This window comes from Micromesistius poutassou, assembly GCF_964030765.1.
Source record: "Micromesistius poutassou genome assembly, chromosome: 22".
Lineage (NCBI taxonomy): Eukaryota > Metazoa > Chordata > Actinopteri > Gadiformes > Gadidae > Micromesistius > Micromesistius poutassou.
In genome coordinates, this window is record NC_140292.1 from 12,464,075 (window position 1) to 12,486,125 (window position 22,051).

The 22,051-nt window shown below is 44.2% G+C and overlaps 3 protein-coding genes across 3 annotated transcripts; 2 read left to right on the forward strand and 1 right to left on the reverse strand.

Moving 5' to 3' along the window:
• The first annotated feature begins 1,603 nt into the window (after nucleotides 1–1,603).
• ppp1r26 (protein phosphatase 1, regulatory subunit 26) lies at nucleotides 1,604–10,631 on the forward strand. Its single transcript, XM_084486936.1, has 4 exons — nucleotides 1,604–1,726; nucleotides 3,784–7,066; nucleotides 10,178–10,292; nucleotides 10,538–10,631. The coding sequence occupies exons 2-4, from the start codon at nucleotides 3,852–3,854 to the stop codon at nucleotides 10,592–10,594; spliced, it is 3,387 nt and encodes a 1,128-aa protein (XP_084343062.1). The 5' UTR covers nucleotides 1,604–1,726; nucleotides 3,784–3,851; the 3' UTR covers nucleotides 10,595–10,631.
• A 668-nt stretch (nucleotides 10,632–11,299) lies between these two features.
• On the forward strand, nucleotides 11,300–13,274 carry mrps2 (mitochondrial ribosomal protein S2). Its single transcript, XM_084486941.1, is given in 5 exon segments — nucleotides 11,300–11,355; nucleotides 11,559–11,678; nucleotides 11,813–11,933; nucleotides 12,405–12,939; nucleotides 12,941–13,274. Coding segments are annotated over 5 exon segments (822 nt in total). The 5' UTR covers nucleotides 11,300–11,330; the 3' UTR covers nucleotides 12,962–13,274.
• Nucleotides 13,275–14,254: 980 nt separating this feature from the next.
• On the reverse strand, nucleotides 14,255–18,596 carry dipk1b (divergent protein kinase domain 1B). The gene is made up of 5 exons (XM_084486940.1): nucleotides 18,101–18,596; nucleotides 17,402–17,536; nucleotides 16,526–16,633; nucleotides 15,986–16,162; nucleotides 14,255–15,159 (listed from the first exon to the last, which is right to left on the reverse strand). The coding sequence occupies exons 1-5, from the start codon at nucleotides 18,164–18,166 to the stop codon at nucleotides 14,347–14,349; spliced, it is 1,299 nt and encodes a 432-aa protein (XP_084343066.1). The 5' UTR covers nucleotides 18,167–18,596; the 3' UTR covers nucleotides 14,255–14,346.
• Nucleotides 18,597–22,051: the final 3,455 nt, after the last annotated feature.

Below are 22,051 nucleotides of genomic sequence, written 5' to 3' on the forward strand. Positions count from 1 at the left end.
ACCTGGTTATTACAACACTGTTTGTTTCTGGTATCACAAGAAACACAAGTTCAGATGATACAAAGAGAGACACACTTTTGGGTTCTTACAGTTGTGGGTTTGTCAAATGAGCCTATACAAGAGACCATGTTGTGATCCTCAGGGCCATTACTGTTTCAAAGGGTTGTCCAACGAACACACTGTGTCATATATGTAGCACGGAATGGTGCCACCAAGTTCAACTAGAAGAGGATTAACACTGCCAGGATTAGGGCTCTCGTTTTTTTGAAAGACGCTTTGTCAGTTGCTGTTTTAAGACACATTTTGTATTTGTTCATGTATACATTACATAATACATTACATAAAGTATTGAGGCCTATTCCATATTGTTTATTGAGTACTGTATAATTATGACGAAATACTCACCAAATGAGTACATGATCCCCAGTGCAAGATGCAAGAGGGTTTAATGTTTTTGTGATCAATAATCTGCCCAGAAACACATCAAGTATCAGCCCTTAGGCATTCCAAATGATAGTCTTCTAACCAGAAACCATGTGGACCAGTTTGCCCTTGGCTTAACCCTACCTTAGCTATGAATCTTTTTAATAAGGGGATGTCTCAGTCCTTCAGATAAACCTTAACAAATAATTGTATTACATGGAATGAATGCTAATTGGAGGAGGTGCAATCGATAGTAACCTGGGGACACAACCGTATTTCTGTCTTGAACACACCTGGAAATAAAGCTGTAACAGCTCCACCATGGCCAAACAAACACATCATGTGGATAGTTCTATTTGTTTTGTGCCCGCTTTCCCTCTGTTTACCCCACACACGAGAAACATAGGAGGAATACATCAATGTGCCGTGATTGTAAAACTGCCACAGGCCTCACCACCATAAGCATTCTCTCCTTTCTACGTTTACATACGAAGACCTGTATTTGAGCTTCTCCCCTCATGTACATGTTGGGGGGATTCTGCTCTGTTCTAAACACGTGAAAATGTTTCAGGTGTTTAGAACAGAGCAATATTTTATCAAGGGTTGGAAGGCCTGTGGTGTTGCAACAGAAATATGTTAATAGGGAGGGGAAATGTTGGTTTACCATCTAAAGGAAAGGTTTTAGATTAAATAAGATATTTCTTCAGTTCATTTCAGTGTCTTGGTCTTTGATAATGTTTACATGCCCAGCCTGGATGTTCTTACAAGACACTTTGGATCAAGGTGTATAACACAACAGTAATACAAACTTAGGTACAATAACAATACTATTATCCAAACAAACAGAACAGAATAACATAATTTACGTGGTATTATAATAGTCTACACACAAGTCCACAGTCCAGAATAATTACCAAAATAAAACCATTAGCCTATAAGTAAGTAAACCAAGTTTGGCATACAAAAAAAACAACTATCTTTCTAGTTTACAGTTGTCCGCATTTATTATAATTAAATGATCAATAACAATGCTTCTTAATTGTCATTCAGAGATAACCAGATAACGATCCAAGATGTTGTGGGTGGCACACAATGGTCAACAGTCGGTGTGCACTGTGCATGGACTGCCCGAGAGCCAGCAGCCAGGAAGGGGACTCGACCCCGGGAGCTCCAGGGTAGGCGCGTGTCCGCGGCGGTGTGTGGACCGGAGCACCGACATGTTTTACTGAGCATTCACCGATATATGTACAGCAACGCTGTGGGCAATTTCATTTCCTTGGACCGTTTTTTGCGCCATATTAAGGTAAGTGGTACTCGGAATCGTTCGTGTTTATCAGATATGTTCAACAGAGAGCCTACATGCGAAGTATTCGCCACAATACAAAAGCCTTTCTTCGGCTGGGGAAAAAATGCCGGGCTTGCAGTAAGGCAGGCCCCGCAAGTGTCTTCCAAGTCCCCGAATGGGCATGGTCGTGTTGTCACTGTGTCCTGTGGGTTAAGCGTGTTTTAAATATCGGGTTCCTAACGCCGTACAACAACTGTTCCCGAGTATCGGCTCCGTTTTGAGTCGTAATCGACCCAGTATCGCAGAGCTACCAGTACGGCCGTTACGGAGAAACATGGTTGCTCTGCGGAGTCTCCTGCAGCCCTACACCGGGCCTCGGTGCGCCCTGAGCCGGCGGAGCGCTACGGGGACAGGCGGCGGCGCTCTGCGGCAGCGAGGCGGGCAGTCTGTCGGGGGAAACGCAGAACGCGAAACGACGGGTTATGTAACACGAACAACGTCGGCGTCAATGTTGGCCACACGAAACTTTCTGTGCTCGGTGGATATGCTGTCAAACAAACTTAACGTGAACTTAACACAACATTACACCTCGCCGCACGGGGTTTTGTCAAACGTTACTTTATTTCGTTATGTTACGTATTGGTTTGTTCTTCGCTGCTGGATCCTGTTCAACATGTGCAGGATCCCTTCGATGTAATTCAATTAAATGTGTACTTTGTTGTGCGGTTAGGCTTAACTCTTGGATGACTTGTCGACTGCCTAGGAGTAGGTTTGTGCAATGAATGCATCCCATAGCCGCTATGTTCTCCTGGTGGACTGGTGCGCACCGAGCATGGAGGGCAGCAAGGTGGACCCCGGCTAGATATGAACCGGCTAGATCTGAACCAGCTAGATCTGAACCGGCTAGATCTCAACCGGCTAGATCTCAACCAGCTAGATCTCAACCAGCTAGATCTTAGCTAGCCAGATAATTTTCTTCCATCAACTAAAGTTACAGCAGATTGGCAAATAATATGATAGTGTTTTTCATTCTAAATTGTAATTGTTTTTTTAAATTAATATAAACAAACAATGGCAGCAATGGCACGTTGCTCAACCGAACGCTGCAATCCCTTTTTGGGCTGATTTAGCCGTACGATGTCACTTGTGTTTAGTTTAGTCATTACTTACCGTGGTTATACTGTGCCAGAATAAGCTTGTTTACTTGGTTGCCCCCTTTTCATCCAGCTCTAATTATATTTCCCTGTATATATATTCTATATATATATATATATATATCTATATTGTATATATATATTCTTCCCTGTAGTAGCAGCAGTTGTAGTAACCCATTGTTATTTAGAAACCTAATAAGGCTAATAATAATCTAATAATAATCATCCCAGATCAGGAATACCGTTAGTGGTGAGTTAATGTATGGGTTTATTACCTTAAGGTTGGCTAAAGATTATTTGTCAGCAAGCAAGAGGCATTTTGTGGTGATTGTTTATTTGCCATTCTTGAGTTCACATATCATTTTTGTGCTATTCAAAAATGTTAATGGTAACTCTACTTCTATCTTAACGGGTCTCATCATCACCAGTATAGGTGACCACTGCCAGTATTCAGATGTTTTGAGATAAGTCAACAAGTGGGATAAAAACGTATTGTATTACAGCAGAAAATCGCTGTTGCTGCTAACGTTAGAAACACTGCAGAATAACCACAAACGAATATTGGAATTAAAGCACAATTTATAACAAAGACTAAGTTATTTAAACAACATTATTAGCATACAATATGAAATACATTTAAGTGATCCTTTCTTCGACTAGAAAATAGACACTACTAATAGAGTAGAAATAGACTACAATTAAAGTATAAACAATTCCTCATCATGATCATTGACCTTATCTAACGCAGACATAGTAGTTTTGTTTACATTTGCATATCTAATACGAAACAACAATAAGGGATAGGGAACCTTTCCATACATTAAATACAAATGTATAGGTTTAGACATGTATAGACACGCATGTAAATAAGGCATAGATACAGTGTTTATATTTATATATTTATGCTTTTTCTCTTCACAGATTGAACAATGGGACTCTGAGCGGAGGCTTCAGCACTCCCATGATTCAACCCACCCCGGCCCACTAGAATGTACTTGATGAATGTGCCTCCATTTGCAGCAACTCATACAGAATGGAGGACCTGTGGCCCACCCCCAGACTTTAGCCTCCACGGCTTACACAGCTCTGACAGTGAGTTGTCGACCGGAGACACCAACATCCAGGATAAGGTCCAGATGATCATTAAAAGCTTGAGGAGCACTCAGTCCTCCATTGACATGGGTGATGAGATCGTAGGAAACGTGCCGCAGGGACAGGAAGTGCACCTCGAGGCCTGCAAGTTTGGAATGGGCCCTTTGGTAGGAGCCAAGTCATCAACAGGTTCTGGTACTGAATCCCGACAAACGCAATCAGTGTTTCCAGTCAAATCCGAGAGCCAGGATTCGGACAGTGATGACAGTGTGGACCGAGGGATCGAGGAGGCTATATTGGAGTACCTAAAGGAAAAGGACGGACATAAACGCAATGAAGAACCGTCCACCAACATCCTTCTGCCTTCCAAAGTCCATAGGAAAAACCCTCCTGTCCCTGAGATTTGTAAACAACATTCCGACAGCAATATAGTCTTAAGTGCCAGCCACCAGTTTTCAAAAATCCCTGAAGTTGAAACCCCCATGGCACCAGTTCAAAGTTCAGTGACAAAAAATAATTCCATCAATCCAACTACCTTCAAAGAAAACCCTGTTAAGAAAATGGAAAAAAGTATGACAACCAAAAGTGTGCTATCCAAAGAACCCAAAAAAGTTATGGAAAACAACTTTGATAAAAAAGCAAAAGACCCGGTCCCAGTCAAAACAGAGAGGGATTCACTGGACTCAAGTAGTGATGATGGGATTGAGGAGGCCATCCAAAAGTACCAGTTGGAGAAAAAAGACAAGGAGATTGGAAGCAAGGAGGCCTGCAACTCCTTTACATCACAAGACCTTACTGACTCCAGTAGCAGTGATGATGGGATTGAAGAGGCCATTCGCAGCTACCAGCGAGAGCAATTAAAAGAAAAGAGTGTGCTCAAACCACTTTTGCTCAAGCAAAGGCCTAGTATAAAGTCACCAATGCAGTCTCTCTGTAGTTCAAACACAGAAAAAATTAACAAACTTAAATCCAAAAAGAAAAGTAAAAATAAGAATCTGCAATCTGGCTCCTCTCTGTCATCTGTTCTCCTACCCCAAAGCACACTATTTAGCAGCTCCAACAGTAATGGGAATGGGACACTTCTGTTAAAAGAAGAACCCTTCAAGATTCACTCTCCAACCACTACAAAGACCACACCCGCAGAGCTCATGTGTGCTGAGGCAATTTTAGATATTTCAAAGGCTGTAATGCCTGCAGCGTTCACTGCTACTGTCAGCATTGACGGCTTCAATACAAATGAGACATTATCGGGCCCTTCTACAACCGCGGATGGAAGTAGTGACAGTTCCATAGACAGTGAAGACGGAATTGAACAAGAAATCTGTATGTTCCTTGAGCAGAAGGCCCAAATGCAGAAGCAGCCTCAGACTACTGCCACACTCGCCTCACTGCCAGCAAGCCTGAAGGAGCCGGATATGACGAAGGGAAAACCAGAATCAATCCAGAAAAAGGTTCTGAGACTGTCACTTACTCAGAGAAGAAAACTGATGTTGCAAGACAGCAAGAAGCCAGCAACAAGCCCCAAAAGGATGAACGAGCTGGCTTTGAAGGAAGACGGGGAAGGATCAAATTCCCTCATCTCTTACCAGATGGAGCTGTCACCGTCTTCTGTTGAATGCGACAAGACCGAGCGGGGAGGAGACAAGAGCAGCTCTCTAGATAGTGACGAGGACCTGGACACAGCGATTAAAGACTTGCTCAAGACTAAGAGGAAGTTGAAAAGAAAGACGAGAGACTTGAAGCTGAAATCAAGGAAGTGCCTCAAGGATCCTGAGCCCTGTGACGGCATTCCAACAAAAAAGCAAAAACTCAACCCAGCTTCTAAGAGGGTGGTTTTGAAAAAATCTCCCATCAAAAACAGGGAGATGACCGAGAAGACTAAAGTGAGCAGAAAGAGCCCATCACCACACAAGCAAACTATCAAAAGAATAGATGATGGCAGAGCAGGAGCAACAGACCAATTAAAAGGGACGGGAAGTGGAAACGTTTTGTCGCTGTACACTAGTGAGAGTGCTGTTCAAGGAAGTGAAGACAGCAGCTCAGTAGACAGCGATGACAGCATAGAACAAGAGATCCGGAAATTCCTGGCTGAAAAGGCAAAGGTCACCCCCGCAGAGACTAGAAACAAGGACGAGGATCGGCCGATCTATGGCACCATTGGTAAGCAGCTACCAGAAAAAGCGACTAAATTGGAAAGTCAGCTGGCTGAAATTCCAACACCAGAGAACATTCGCATACCTGACGTTCAAAGCAAGTTGTGTGTTGGCGGACTGTCTTCGGTGACACCTTTGGCCATCGGGACTACGTGTCACCCGTCTCTCCTGTCCCGTAGTCCTTCTCTTTTGCAGCACACAGATGGAGTGGTGAAGCGAGAGGAACTGAGGCCTACCATTGGGAGTGGTCATGCCAGTTTTAATGCTCACTTGGAAAAGGCAAGAGCTCGGCCGGCTACTAGTCCCAGCGTCGTTCAGCCTTTCTCTGATGCTATGAAGTGGCGTCAGAGCCTGGGACTCCCCATCAAGAACACCAGGCCCGTGTTTGCCAGTCAGCCTTCTTCCCATATCGCTTCCTCCCGTATGAACGAGACGGCATCTGCAGCAGCAGTAGCCGCAACACCTTTTCACCGGGCAAGGATCAACCCCAAACCACACACACCTGTCACTCTATGGACATCCGCAAGAAGCAGCCAACCGGTCTCGTCCATTCGCCACTACCCAGAGACACCTGTAAACACTCTGTCTAGTTCTGTACCTAACCCCTTCTTTGCCACAAAACATAGCCTGGGGAGGTCTCCTCTGATGGGACTCTCATCCGGGAGCCTCAGGGCAGAGAAGCCATTTCCAGGTCAGGCAGAGAGGGGGAGTCGCTTGGCCCCACCTAGCGAACAGGACCCCACACGTAGGAGCGGACAGGTCTGGGTCCAGGGCAGGCCCGTCAGCGAAGGGAGAGCAGAGGAGCTGACCAGCAGAGGAAATGAAGGAAGGGAGGAGATTGTGACCGCTGAGAAGGCAGTGCAGTCAGTAAAGATGGAGGTTGAAGATTTTGTAGACGAGACAGATTGTGAGCTAGACGAGAGGCGTGACGCAGAGAAGACCCGGGGAGTATCTTCGATGTAAGTACAGGCACCACTGCGATGAACACAGCCACCTAGCATATCTAGCCAAATTACACAACCTCATTAGATGAGTGGGCCCAACTAAGACGTTAGTATGGTTCAGTTTGTTTTTATAGGACTCATAGGGAACACCCCCCTCCCTCATCCCAGCCCCTCGAGCCTAGGAGACTTTATTTGCCTTTTGATTTGACTCATTGAGCCTCGCCTTGACCAGCAATAGCCTTCCCTTGTGGTGTGCAGTTGACTTTGCCAATGCCATTAATAGGTTTTCAAGAATTCTCAAAACAATTGGAACAATGGCTTCTCGAGATGAGCCCAAGTTAAAATCAAAGTAATTGTAATTGTTTTATGATGCAACAAATAGAGATCTTACAGAGGAAGAAAGGGTTTGATAAGTCACGTTTCAAATGTACTACAACTTATGGCTGAGTATCATAGACAGAGACACAGGAGTAATAGCATTTCAATGTGCACTTTTACTAGACTGGCTTTTATGAAATATAAGCTCATTTCATTTGGGCTTGCTTGATTACGCTGAGCTAAGGAGAATAACATTTACCAAAACCTAAAGGAGAAAATGATTGTGAGGATCGGCTGGTTTATGCGATAAAAAGTTTAAATTTATCATATCATACATCCTACAGTATATATGTAATATTGGTTGCGGTCCTTTTGTACACCATCCGGACTACCAGCTTAGCTTTGTTGTCAGCATTTACTTGTTCCTGAAGCAGTCAATGCAGTGAACTTGTACAACACTAAGCTTACAGTTAGTACCAGGCCCACTTATATCCTATACTATCCTATCCTACTAATAACTTGCTATATCCCATAGCATTCTTTACCTGCTGTTAGTCTCCTTCAACGGTTTGCCACTATAACTCAACACTTACATTTTTCATTACATATCCTCTTATGGTAAAGGTTGCACGATGGGCTTCAATAACAACAATTATTAACTACAATCTTTTTCCCTTTTTTTTCACTTTGGGCCTAATAACTTGTCTTGGGGAATCATTGGATCTAGTGAACCTGAATCGGTACTTCAATGGGGCTGATCCCTTAATCTTAATTTGATGAAAAACTAATGCTAGAAATCTATAATAATGAATCCTTTTGAGCTATAGAGAAGGCCTTATGAATCGGTTCATCACACGTGGTCCCTCCCACAATGCAATGCAACACAAAATAGGAAGGCAAGGAGGATTATCTACTTTACTAACGTGAAGCATCACAATCTATACTTCTGTTTACAGTGTCCTGTTTTTTATTAAGGGTTTTTCGGAAGGAATGGAAATATAAGGGTCACCTTTTTGCTGGACCTAGACCAGTTCTCTCTGTAACTAAAAACTGTCAAGTGTCACCAGAGTCCTAATATTTGTTTCTCTCTACTTACTATCTCTCTCTCTACTAGTTTGACTTTCAGTGTGTTCATTTCTTATGTTGGTCCTATAAATGTTTTCTTGAATTTCCTATGTGAAAAGTTATTTATATTTGTTTATCAAAAAAAAAAGACTTGCTGAATATGCTGTGCATTGCCAGTTTTTGTAAATATTTTGCATAAAGTTTTTTTTTCCTCTCTTTAATCCTTTCAAATGAAAGAAAAAAAACATAGCTGTATCTTTTAGGTTCAACTGACTGCAATAAAGAGTGGATTAAAAATATTCATGGTTTATCATTCTCAATGGGGTTTACCTGCTCATAATGTTATTAAAAAGTGCAGCGTGTAGTATATAGTAGCATCTACCAATGAGGTTACAGATTGAAACCAAAGAAATCCCCCCTGCCCCCTTCCATCCCTCTCCAACCACCTAGGAGAAGCTACGGTGGCCTGTACACATCTAAAATGATGTTATCGTCAATGACAGAATTGAGTCGCCATGGGTCAAGGAATGAAGTTCCTTGATAGATTCATGAATTGTATTTTGTTATTTAGTATGTGCAACTATACATCATAGCTTACAAGTAATATAGAGATCATGAGTTATTATTCTGCATTGTGGTAGCATTTTATAAAAAAAACATCCAAGTCTCTAAAGCCATTCATCATGGCGTGTTCGAGATGCCTCCTACACCACCCGCACAAGTTGCAAAGTGGAAAATCTCCCAGCTTTCTTGCGGCATTTCACAGAGGCACGCCCCCTTTTTGTTGGTCCCACTCGAGATTCTGAGAGTCCACAGAGTTCAGTGAGGTTGACCGTACGACTCGACAAACAAAAATGTTTGCGCCCATAAAGAGATGTTTTTCCATTGTATTTGTACCACGTTGGTCATTTTAATGTCTCTTACACATTTGGTAACATTGCTGCTTTAATCCGGTCACCAATTTATGCATTGCACATTGTCTTGCTGTGTGTACAACACAATGTAAAGTTGTGTTGTTAGTTTTCAATGCTGGTTTGATAAAGAGGCTAATGTAGCTAACAATAACAATGACTTGCCAATGACTCACAAAGACAAATGGGAACGACAAAGTGCTACAAGCTAGGAATTACGTCACAAGATCAACTTGTGTGGGTGGTGTACGAGGCATCTCAAACACACCATCAGTTGTGGGCTAAGGTAGAATCATGGTGGTGCAACATGGTAGGCTCTGTGGAAGTGGACCCGCTCCTTATGTAGATATAGAGGGCTCATATTAAGGTAATGAAAACATTGTTATTTAGATGGGATTATACACTTATTAAAACATACCTTCTGACCAGTCTGTTTAGCTAGATGCCACTGCTGCACACTGTTCCTTTAAGACTTTCTTCATTTGTTTACAATTTTCCTGTTTCAATTTGAATATGTAAATTGTACAATTCAGAGGACACTTCTTGTATGAGGACACCGATTTTTATAGAGGGATCTTGAACCAAGACTGCCATTTTCTCCACAAACTAAATTAAGAAAGAGAATATATTTGGTTGGATTGCGATGTGGGTGTAACGGTTGTAATAATTTTAATTCACATTCAAATGAAGGACATTTACTTAATTTTACACTTAAAGCGTTGGCTGAAGTGACGAGCTACCTGGAGCAGGTGTAGCAGTGGGCTAGAACTTCATCGTATGTCAGTAGCAGTAAAGGTGTATTCTGATTCATCTCATACACCTTCTTGCCCAGGTCTCAGGCCAGGGCAATTGATCCTGGCGTTCCTCTCAAGCCTTACATAGCCCTGACCACAGTGGAGAGGAGCAACAGGTTTCCCAGGAGATACAGGAAGGGGCTCCGCTCAAAGGTACATAGTCAGAGATAAGACAGCCAGACTGCCATCCAACACTATTGAGCTTTAGTATTTGTGCATCCGGTATCCTGCTATTCATGGACGTTGAGGCTTTGCTGAGTAGTTTCTCAATCTCCTGGGGGTTTGCTTAAGAGTCAGACGATGGAAATTGTTGGTATGAACAACACATTATCCAGCTCTTGTGAATCGTCTGGGAATTGATGGAGATTGTAATTGTTTTCATTTGATTCATTTCACAGAACAAGACCTTGGAGCATGTCAAAAGAAAGCTTACGTTCATCCATTCGAGCGTCTAGAAAAGTGCAAAGCACATAACTACAGGCCTCAAATTTAATGCAATTATTTTACTTCAAGGTTAGGTTTAAAAATGTTGAATTCATAGTTAACTGTGTGGCCAGTTAGTTCTGAACCCCGATTTATTTCAATGTTATGTTATTTTTTCAGTGAAAAAGGTTTTTAGTTAGACATTTTCTAAATGATATGGATGCAGCTTTATGACTGCAGTGTTAGGACCATGGTTACCTCCAACAAATTATGTTTATTATTATTTTGAGCTCTCAGAAATGTAGAGAGCAAGCGGATGAATACATGTAGACACATTGCATCTGCCCATATTGAATATGCGTTTTTTGGACTTGTTCAAACTATTATGATTATGTTTTTGTCATTCAAACAGAATCCCCTACATCTACAAGTTCTAAGTGAACGGCATTCAGCATCAGCTTATGTCAGGATTTTGTTTTACTTAATAAAGTTGGTTCGTTTGTTCTTGAATGTTCGGGCTTATCAATGGGGCGTATGGGAAGTGCAGTCCATTTTTAAGGGATACGTCACAAAAAAGCGTCGCGCGTACTGGCGCATAGGCGTTACGTCATTACGTGCACATCACGTACCAGTGTTGCCAGATTGGGACAGATTTCCCGCCGAATCTGGCAACACTGGCTGAAGCGCGCTGCTGCCAGTGCATCTCGCCCAATCTGGCAACACCGATGGCAACGCTGTGACCTTCTGTGGGTGGGAACATCAGCAAGCATGGCCGCCCGAGTTATAACGAAAGGTATGATGATATGTAATGTATGTACGTTCATCGTTGCATACCTTTTGTAATCATATGTCCACCGGTGTGTGTGGTAAAGCTTATAATACCTTAAACTCAGCTGTAGCGTAAACACTGTGTGTCATGGTTCGGTAGCTGCGTGTTGGTGGCCAGGTCCAGTTGATGAGCCGTGCTTCCTAATGTCCTGTTCTGTGGTTTTCCAGGTGTTAGGGGTCTATGTAATCCTCGATTTGTGCCGGTCGGGTGCTCCAGCACAGGGCATCTCTCTGCCACCGCAGCCCAGATCAAGTCACCTCAAATCCAAGCGGACATTAACGCGACAGGTGAGAGTACTCCTCTAAGCAGCTGGCTTGAGACGTACACATAGTGCACAACACCCTGGTTATCTGTTCACACCATGAAGAAATATATGACATGGAGATGATTCTGCTTTTAATATAGTTGTTTATTTATCCAGACAAAATCCTGACTCAGCCACTTCAGACTGAAGACTTCTTCCGCCTGTCGGAGCTGTTTTCTCTGAAAGACTTGTTCGATGCAAGAGTTCACCTTGGTCACAAAAAAGGGTGCAGACACAGGTATGAGCAATTTTCCAAATCCGAGCTTTTGGGTCATATGGTGGGCTGCTATCTCAAAAAGATTGTATCCGTTTGCTGTTAATATTTACCATGTATTGTATTTGAAAGTGAGAATAAGACAACATTAAACTGCATTAGCCGTAATGGATACAACAGATAAAAGTGGTTCCCCCAATACAATCACTCTATTATGGTTGACCACCATTACTAATTACTTACTTCATTTAAGCCTAATTATGCCACGTAAAATGAGGGAATATGCGAATACACTACATTTACAGAATTTATAAAGGATGCTGTGGCAACTAACTTGCAAAAGCCCATAATATATAAGCTCCTCATCATTGTGTTTCAAACAGGTAGATGTTAGGGTCTGAAAGATGCAACATGTAGTCTGCAGACATGGCGGCTTAAATCCAGAACCTTCTCTCTCTCTCTCTCTCTCTCTCTCTCTCTCTCTTCCCCCCCCAGGCTGATGCAGCCCTACCTGTTCGGCTGCCGTCTGGACCAGGACATCATCGACCTGGACCAGACGGCGGAGCACCTGCAGCTGGCGCTCAACGTCACGGCGCACGTGGCGTACCGCGGCGGCGTCATCCTCTTCGTCAGCCGCCGCCGCCAGTTCAGCCACCTGGTGGAGAGCACGGCCCGGGAGTGCGGCGAGTACGCGCACACGCGCTACTGGCAGGGCGGCCTGCTCACCAACGCGCCCATCCAGTACGGGCCCGGCGTGCGGCTCCCCGACCTGGTGGTCTTCCTGTCCACGCTCAACAACGTGTTCCAGCAGCACGTGGGCGTGCGCGACGCCGCCAAGATGAACATCCCCACGGTGGGCGTGGTGGACTCCAACTGCAACCCCAGCCTGCTGACCTACCCGGTGCCGGGCAACGACGACACGCCCCTCGCCATGGAGATGTACTGCCGCCTGTTCAAGGTAACGGTGAACCGGGCCAAGGACAAGCGGCGGCAGATGGAGCTGCTGCACGGGCTGATGCCGGCGCCGGCGGCCCCCCGCGCAGAGCTCGTGAGCCCCGGGACTTGAGACGCGTTTCGTTTTACTTTTTGAACGATGTTTCGCTGCGGTCGAGACCTGAGACTGCGGATTGATGGTGATTTAATCTTACTGTCACGTTCAGTCGTTGAGCCTCTGCATTCAGTTTGGAATGATGTACTGAGGTTGAATGCTGTGGAGCAGATATGCAGTGGAGGATGCTCGGGGGGTTGTAAATAGTAATCTCAGATGTCCTTCTACTCAATACTTGTTATTTCTTTGTCACTTGGTCTGAAACGTATAAGACTGAATATTACTCAATAAAATAAGTTTTCTTGTTCAGAATTGAAGGTTATGTTGGCTTGTCCTAAATTGACAGTTAGAATGGTTATTTAAAGTGTTAATTCCAAAAACAAATTCACATTTTCATCCACAGCAATGTTTTTTCTTGAATAAACACGACCTCTAGTGGCGTAAATGTGAATGTGTTGTATTCAGAATCAAGAAATATGATACCAGGGTTTCCTGTTATTTATAAATATAATAGGTAAAAAATCACTCCAATTGATTGCTTTTGAGCTTACTCAATATTAAATTAAACCCTACCAAATATTAGTATTTAAAATAAAATACTTCAAGCCTACTGGGGTTGGTGCTCCTGAAGTCTTGCCGCAGGCTTAAACTTGTTGCATCGTATCTTGTTTTCCATAGCAACCAATAGCATGAATTTGTTGCACAAGTGGTTGACAAGGGTCTTGTGAAGGCCCTCACATTTCTTCAATTGGAGGAAATACATGTCTGATGCTCAGTTTGTGCATGGCCTTTTCAGCGTTTTTACCCTGTTCATTCAATGTTAGTTTTGTGTGAACCCTTGTTAACTTAATAATGCTCAGTCATCCTAAACTCTATCAAGATTTTTTAGGGGAAATTACCATTTTATGATATAAAACAATATCCCTTGTACTATAGTGCAAGTAAAACATGCATTACTAACCCGTTCACACAACAAATGAAGATTCCCAAATTAAATGTATTTGTGAAAACCAGGGCAATTTGTTATTTTAGAACAAAATATTTATTTTCTTTCTTTTTTCAAACACAAGCAAAATCCCTCTCAAGAATAGATTGACATAATACTAAGCTTCACAACACAAAGCATATAACAAAAACACATTTCAAAGAGGCTTCTGCTTTTATTTAATAAATTCACAGTTTCATCTAATTCATAGTCTTGTGTAAAAACTCATAATGGACCATTGGCAACCAGAAAAATCCCACAGACAAACGTGAGGGAGTCACACCCTCCTGCAAAAAAACCTTATCAAAAAAAAAAAAAGTCTTATCAGTCCTTCCCCTCGGTCCTACGGGACCACGTCTCTCCTCCCGGCCACCCTTAACCCCGGCCCTCGGCTGGCGTGTGTCTTACGAGTACTGCGTGTTGGAGATCTTCTTCCACAGCAGGGTCTTCAGGTTGTTGAGCACCAGCGAGTGGTGGACCTCCATCTGACTGGCCAGGCCGCTGAGCGTCACGCAGGTGCGCAGCTGCTTCTCCAGGTCCTGCCGCAGCTCCGCCGGCGCCCCCGACAGCAGGAAGTCCTGCAGCAGCGTGCACACCTTGGCCAGGTTGGGCCGCACCACCTCCAGGTTGCACTGCTTGGCCAGCCGGTCGCACGTGGCCGTGCAGTCGCGGCCGTACGTGCAGTCGGCGTTGCTCTCGCAGCGCCGCCCGCGCAGGTACCCCCGCACGGTGGCCTCGGACGCCACGCTGCGCAGGTCGGCCATGCGGCAGTCGTACCGGCCGTTGTAGCCCACCTGCCGCGGGCCGGCGTCGCACATCAGGAAGCTGCCGTAGGCGCCGTGGAAGATCTCCTCCACGAACTCCAGCAGGCCGATGGTGATGCGGGCGCGGCGGGGCCAGGCCGGGGCCAGCCAGCGGTTGAGGCCGGAGCTCACGGCCTCGGGGACCAGGGGCCGCAGGTAGCCGGGGACGTCCAGGCGGTAGAGGGCGCTGTGGGCCACGCGCTCCGTCACGTAGAGGTCCCCGCAGAAGCCCAGCAGCTTGGGCGTGTGCTCCTTCTCCTGCAGCGCCAGCATCAGGAGGAACTCGTTGATCTGCAGCAGGGCCCACACCGACTTGGCCTCGGCCAGGGACACCTTGCCGTCCTGGGTGACGTCCGCCAGCGTGATGACCCGCTCCACCAGCGCGGTGAGGGACGGCTGGTCACCCAGGTTGGACTGCAGGGGTGCAGGGTTTCAGACCGTAAGCATGTTAGTAAGGCCGTGCAATATGTAGTGGTCTTTAAACTATGGTTGTGCAGAGCCACACTTATTTTTCCTGTCATGTTAGGTATAAGCATCTGCTAGAAGAACAAATGTTAATATAGAGGTGACAACCGTGTTATTCCACGCTAAAATGTGTGATTTCATCGAGATACACCTTTAAATAGGTAACTGAGTAATAATGACATTGTCAAGACTTTTGCTAAATAAAAAAGATAATATCATAAAATATCCATATCTAATTCAATACAATTTTATTGATGGATTTGAAAGTAACATAAAGCCGTTTTCCAAACACTGAAACTGTTTTTAGCACTGTAATATTAAAGCAATAAATCACGATAAGAGTAACTGCTCTCAATATTTGTTTGCATAGACGCCATTTTAACAGCCAGTGTGTCAATTTATCTCTATTCAAAAAGCACCAGTTGATTGATAACAATAGGATCGCTTAAAGACTGGCTGCTTTGACCAGAACAACAATCACTGCTACCTTCAAATGTCCGTTCGATAGCGCCTTTCAGCGTGGAGACACAATAACGTGACGCCCTGCCTCTATACATGTCGAAAGCGCTTCAACTAATGACCTTTGTTCTAGCAGCTGAAGGTGCTAGAACATTAACCATGCATCAGTGACCTCATGGACATCCCCCGGTTTCACTTCCTCTGCTATCCTCTACGGGGGTGTGGGTGTAATGAGTGTGCGCTGGCGGACACACACACACACACACACATCTGCTACAGCGTTTGCATTGAGTGTGAACAGAATAAATGAATACACCTTGAAGAAGCTATGGAGCATCTCCCTGAACTCGTCCATGGACGTCCCCCGGGTGGGCTTGTCGAACAGGCTGGTCTCCGGTCTGAGTCCTGGGTCCAGAGCCCCCTCTGCCTTCAGGCTCTCCTGCAGGCCACACTTGATCACCACGGGCCGGTCCTTCCACTGGCCGCCGTACACCTGCAGGTGGAATGAAGGTGGGTGGGGAGAGGCCCACCAGCACCGCCACCGCCACCATTATTCAGAGTCATTACAACACGTGGACCCACTAAGATTCATCTGTGTATGTGTGGTTTTTTCGTACATCTGTGTGTCTGCGTGTGTGGGTGTGAGCATGTGTTGGTGTGTGTGTGTGTGTGTGTGTGTGTGTGTGCATGTGCGTGCATGCTTGTGTGTGTGTGTGTGTGTGTGTGTGTGTTTTCATACGTATGTGTGTCGGGTGTGAGCATGTGTGTTGGAGAGAGTGTTTGTGCATGTGCGTGTGTGTGTGTGATCCGTGTGCATGTGGGTGTGTGTGTGTGATCCATGTGCGTGTGTGTGTACCTGGTAAGCAGGGGAGGTGGACATGCATCGCTGCAGGGTCAGAGTCCTCTGGTCACACAGGGCCTTGCAGGCCGACCCAGAGATGATGCCCCTCCTGTAGTGATCGCACTGGAGACCCAAACAGGATACACACGCCATTAACCGCAGGATATGTCCTGAGAAGATCCTTCGACTCTAAATTTAGATACCACTGTTGTGTGTGAACCCCTTGCTTTCCCAGATCAGTCAGGAAACTGCAGTGGACAGCAGATTTGTTTATTAAGAAGGAAGGAGGGAGAAAGAGTGGGACGCTGATAAGTGCCCACCAGCGTACGTAGTGGGATTTTACCTTATGGCCTATTATGATATTCTCACCCTCGTAAATAGTGAGCTATAGTTCGAGACATATCTCATGTTAGTATATGCTACACGTGAACCTCTTAATATGGTGCAATTTGATTGGTTCGCTATCCCATAGATATTGGCCAATATCTATGTGATATTGGCCAATATCCCATGATTGAGACCTCAAACTCCCAAACTCTTATCTTGTTTATTTTTGGAGTGTTCACGTGTAGTATATACTAAAACAATTATTCACCTCAGGTGCCGTGAATAGTATTCAATAATATTCACTTCGCTTTCGGCAAATAATTGTTAATTATAAACATCTGTCCAATTTGCTGATCCACAACATTACCTACTTACTTATTTTCATACTTAAAACTGAAATACCTCTACAACCTGCCTGCAACTTTTCTTTAACAACACTTTCACATTGCATACACTTTAGACAATTGGGTGAAGAATACATAGCCTTCTGTTTAGGCTACCACACACACACAGACACACTGTGAAGCACTTTGAGTGTAATTAATGATCATCAGTTTAACTTACGATGACCACGTGACAGACGTGTCCACGGCAGAGCTCAGTGTAGGAGGCGTACTGCATGTAGACCACCCAGCTGGCGCCCAGGATGCACAGCCACGCCAACAGCAGGTACTTCACCTTTATGGCTGGGAGACGACTCTGGGAAAATGAAGCATATGAATAATGAAGCCATGGAGATCATGAATATCAAACAGGGGCTCAGTCTAGGACTTGACCTTAGCCCCATAGAAGATGTATGTTTCACATCTGCAATGTGTTTGTTTTGAGGCAACTGACTAGGGGAAAGGGGGCCCCCCGGGACTTGGAAATTTGAAGAGGTTATATCTAAACTTAGAAGGGACATTTACATGGGGGTTGAGACAGGAAAAATTCCCCTGAATGCAAATATGCTATTATGGTTGGCATGTAGGATATACGATCTCACACGGGTTTTTTTGGGCCTATATTGTATGAACAAAGGAATACGTTAAGTCTGAACCAATTATGCACATTAATACGGGCTGGTCCTATGTTGGAAACATGGAGTGGGGTGTCAGTAGGCTGTGTTAAAAAGTGTCCACCACTATATCAGCAAGATGGGAGCACCAGAATAGGTCGGGCAGCCTATTCATTAACGCCTGAAGCAAATCGACCACTGACACACGTCTAGCATCCTTTTAGAATGGGGTATTTTGAAAATGGCGTATTATTATCGGTCCATACCTGAAAGCCCTTCGACAGAGGGCAGAACACCATCAAGTGAACCAGCCTCCGTAGAGCCCTGGGCATCGTGAGCCGCTCCGTGAGGATGGATGGCGGGTCCCCGTTGAATCACATGCCCGGTGCGACAGTATCTCAGGAGGTCGAGCGGGTTGAATGGTAACCTGAAGGTTGCTAGTTCGATCCCCGGGTCCTCCGAGCTGTGTGTCGAGGTGTCCCTGAGCAAGATACCTCACCCTGACAAGCTGTCTGTCGCCCTGCGTGGTTGACTCCGCCGTCAGTGTGTGAATGAATGGTTGTAGGTCGGTTTGGCTAAAAGCGTCAGCAAAATCCCCTAAATGTAAATGAACCCGCAGGGTGCGGATCTCATCAGCAAACCGACCCTCGTCTCCACAACCGCGACGGCATCTTCACTGGTCATTCACAAGCGGTTTATTCGGTGCAGCCGGACGTCGGGTTACATCGCTGTCCGGGAGGGATGAGCAGAGAGTCCGTCGTGGTCCCGGAGAGCCGCCTGCCTCTATCCTCATAGATCACACTATTCACTGTCAGCTCGAATTAAATAAAAATCGTCCGAGAACGTCCGATATTTTGCTTGGCACACAAATTTAAGCCAATTGGCATCCTCTAATCAGTCCCAGAATAACATCATGTGGCCATCGTCCTCCTCTGTGGCTCGCAGCGTGTTCACATCGATCGGGCTGAGCGCCTATTTAAAGGGACAGGCCCTCATTTCTAGGTGTTTTTTTTTTGACATCCGATAGAATGTTTTATATTTTTTACTTTTTTTAATTTTATTTAAGCTTTATTTATTCAGGGAAGGCCAATAAGATCAGGCTCTTTTTTTTCAATGACGCCCTTATTACAACATACAAATAACAACATATAATAACAATACAAACAAAATTACAAATGTAGGCTACAATAGATATAAACAGTCCAACAACCAGAACAACAATTACATATAGGCCTATAAATAATACAATGGGACAATTCAAAAAAGCTATTTAAAACACGGGCAATCCTTATTTAATGTGACTTCAGTCTTGAATGTCTCAATTGAGACCAGTCGTTCCAGTTTTAGTCTGAAGTCAATTACATCTGTCTGGAGCTGGAGCATAACAGTTAACAGCAATCTTTCCTGATATGCTAATAGGCAATGGAAACATATTCCATAAGATTACTATGACTATAGCTATATAGGCCTACATATTGTTATAGAAATCACACTAAAGGTGCTGGATGTAAGATTTAAGAGCTATTATTGTGGTGTCAGCTGTAGTGATTGTAGTGAGCTGGGAGCAGAATATCCGTTCCGAGTGGAAAGCGACTGCCTCTGTAATCACACACTTTAATGAGTAATCAATATCGTATTTCCAATATCTGCAACTTGCATTATTTTATCTGAATGAATGAACATTGACATTTATTTTACTCATGTTTCTGAAACAGTACAACTGGAAATCCATTAGTTGAATTTCAAAAAGGCGAATTAAAAAATAATTCATTAATATTTCTGGTAACACTTTACAATAACCATAGTTTATAAATGGTAAATAGACCATTTATAAATGGTTAATAGACCATTTATAAATGGTTAACAGCTTATAGACCAATTATAATGGTAAATAGACCATTTATAAATGGTTAAATAGACCATTTATAATAGGTAAACAGATAGTTTACTAAGTTTACTAATGTTTAATCATCATTTATAAACAGCAAGACCAATCATAAATGGTAAATAGACCATTTATTAATATTTAACTATCATTATAAATGGTCTATTAACCATTTATAAATGGCCTATTTACCATTTATAAACTATGGTTATTGTAAAGTGTTACCATATTTCTTTGTTTTCAAAGTATAATATTTCAACGTTATGAATTCAATGGTGTCTACATTACATTGTCTTAAATCCCGTGGCTTTTTAAAATCAAAATTTTGTACAGTACATTTGTTACATTTATTCTAGCTATTTATTCTAGCTATAGTCTGGTGGACAGAACAGGTGAGAGGATGGGTTCAATTCATTCATCATTTTTTGTATTTTTTATTTCATTTTTATCTGTAGTCCCTCAACACATCATCACATTACATTATTAAAAAAGAATATAAGAAGGATAGAAATCCAAAAAAGAAGAGAGAGAGAGAGAGAGAGAGAGAGAGAGAGAGAGAGAGAGAGAGAGAGAGAGAGAGAGAGAGAGAGAGAGAGAGAGAGAGAGAGAGAGAGAAAAGAGACATGAAAAAAAAAGTACATTACAAAGAATGGCAGTACCTAGGATGAGGTAGATCAGCTATTGATGATTGTACTTTTGATTGTTTTGAATCCATCTCTTAAATTTGGTTTTAAATGATTGATAACTGGTGCTTTCTCTGAGTTCAATAGGAAGGCACTTCCAATAATTTGAGGCCCTTACTGAGAAGACAATTTGGCCAAACTTACTACGTCTATACTGTATAACATAGGTGGCTGCCCTAGTTGCCCTGCCATTGCTGTTGTTCTGCTGTATAAACTCATGGTGGAGGTGGTGGTTCAAGTCACTGGTACTGGCCTGCCTTGCTGCCAACAGCTCTGGCCCATTTGTTTTATGTAATCCATTGAAAATTGCATCCTAGTCATTGTTTGTATTGTTTTTTCTGAATACAGAGTATTCATAACATATTTTAGAAATCTCTCAAAAGAGGCCTCTACACAGGACAGAGTTGAGTCACTCAATAGGGACATCTGTAGGCCAAATAACATTACTGCAGCCATTAAAGGTGGCCTGAAAAAGTATGCTGCGTTCACATGGAACCACAAGACGGTAGAGGGCCAACCATCCACAGCGGTATACATCTGTAGTAAAACCAGCTATGATGGGGTCGAGCGTGCAGGGAAAATAACGCGCACACGCAAAAAGGGCTCCAGTTTACATTAATCGTATTTATTTGAAAAGATAATAAAACCCCACTGCTATGATCAGCCCACCGTTCCCTCCCTACCACACCATGCCCTAATCTCAGACCTATCTAACCCTAACCCTCTAGTCTGTAAAAGGCAGAAGAGCACTTAACCAGTGTGGATCAGGGAGGGAGGGGCCGTGAGTTGTACAGGTCCGGACACATGGCAAAGACTCCACTCACATCGCTCGCTCTCAATGTCCATTCACAAAGTGTCTTGTGCCTTCTTCTCAATCAGCCCCCCTCACCACACGACGACGTCCTTGTTTACGGTTAGCCTTGCGACTGTCTCTCCATCCTCACTTATCAACCTCCCTCCTGCCGTTGAACCAGGTGTGTCGCATTATTCAATAACATTCTCCACCCCCATAGTAGACTCAGTTTGAAGTGGATGACGGCCACTCATCCAATGTCCTCAAACTCACTGTGCCACCAGAGGGGGGTCTCCTTGTCCTTTGACCTCGGCGCAGATCCACTCGCTGGGGGTCCATTTGGGATGTGACGGCATCAGGAGCCGTCCCCTGTGCCGCAGGAGCCGTAGCCCGGTTATCTGGTGCAGGCCCATCCCTAGCCAGGGATGCATCGATACAACAGTCCTCTGCACCAGAGTCAATGAGCACAAGATGTATTGTGCTGATGGCTCCTCCACATCACGGTGACTCTCCGAATGGTCTGGAGGGATGGGGAGATATTTAAGGGAATTGAGCTCACCAGGACTCTCCGTCTCACTGGTGAGCTCTGTCTTTTGGACAAGTGGACAAGAAGTGAGCTTGGATGACCACAGTAGAGACAGGCTTTAGACTCCAACCTCCTCTTTCTCTCAGCCGGCGAAAGACATGTCGGGTCGATCTGCATCGGCCTCAAGGTTGGGCTGGTGATGTAGACCATCCCACCCATGGGAGCCAGCGGAGAAAGAAAGGTCCCATGGCGTTGACCAGTTCGCTGGGTGTCGAGTGAATCCCTCAGTCTGCGTCGCTGACTCAGCCAGCTGTCAGCACGGATGGCCAC

Excerpts from the sequence above, each read along its gene's own strand:
- ppp1r26 (XM_084486936.1), top strand. The coding sequence starts at position 3,852 with ATGTACTTGATGAATGTGCCTCCATTTGCAGCAACTCATACAGAATGG. Across the intron at positions 7,067-10,177 it reads ACCCGGGGAGTATCTTCGAT|GTCTCAGGCCAGGGCAATTG; the intron begins GTAAGTACAGGC and ends CTTCTTGCCCAG. Across the intron at positions 10,293-10,537 it reads GGAAGGGGCTCCGCTCAAAG|AACAAGACCTTGGAGCATGT; the intron begins GTACATAGTCAG and ends TTCATTTCACAG.
- dipk1b (XM_084486940.1), bottom strand. The coding sequence starts at position 18,166 with ATGCCCAGGGCTCTACGGAGGCTGGTTCACTTGATGGTGTTCTGCCCT. Across the intron at positions 16,634-17,401 it reads ACGTCTGTCACGTGGTCATC|TGCGATCACTACAGGAGGGG; the intron begins GTAAGTTAAACT and ends TTGGGTCTCCAG. Across the intron at positions 16,163-16,525 it reads CCACCTCCCCTGCTTACCAG|GTGTACGGCGGCCAGTGGAA; the intron begins GTACACACACAC and ends TTCCACCTGCAG.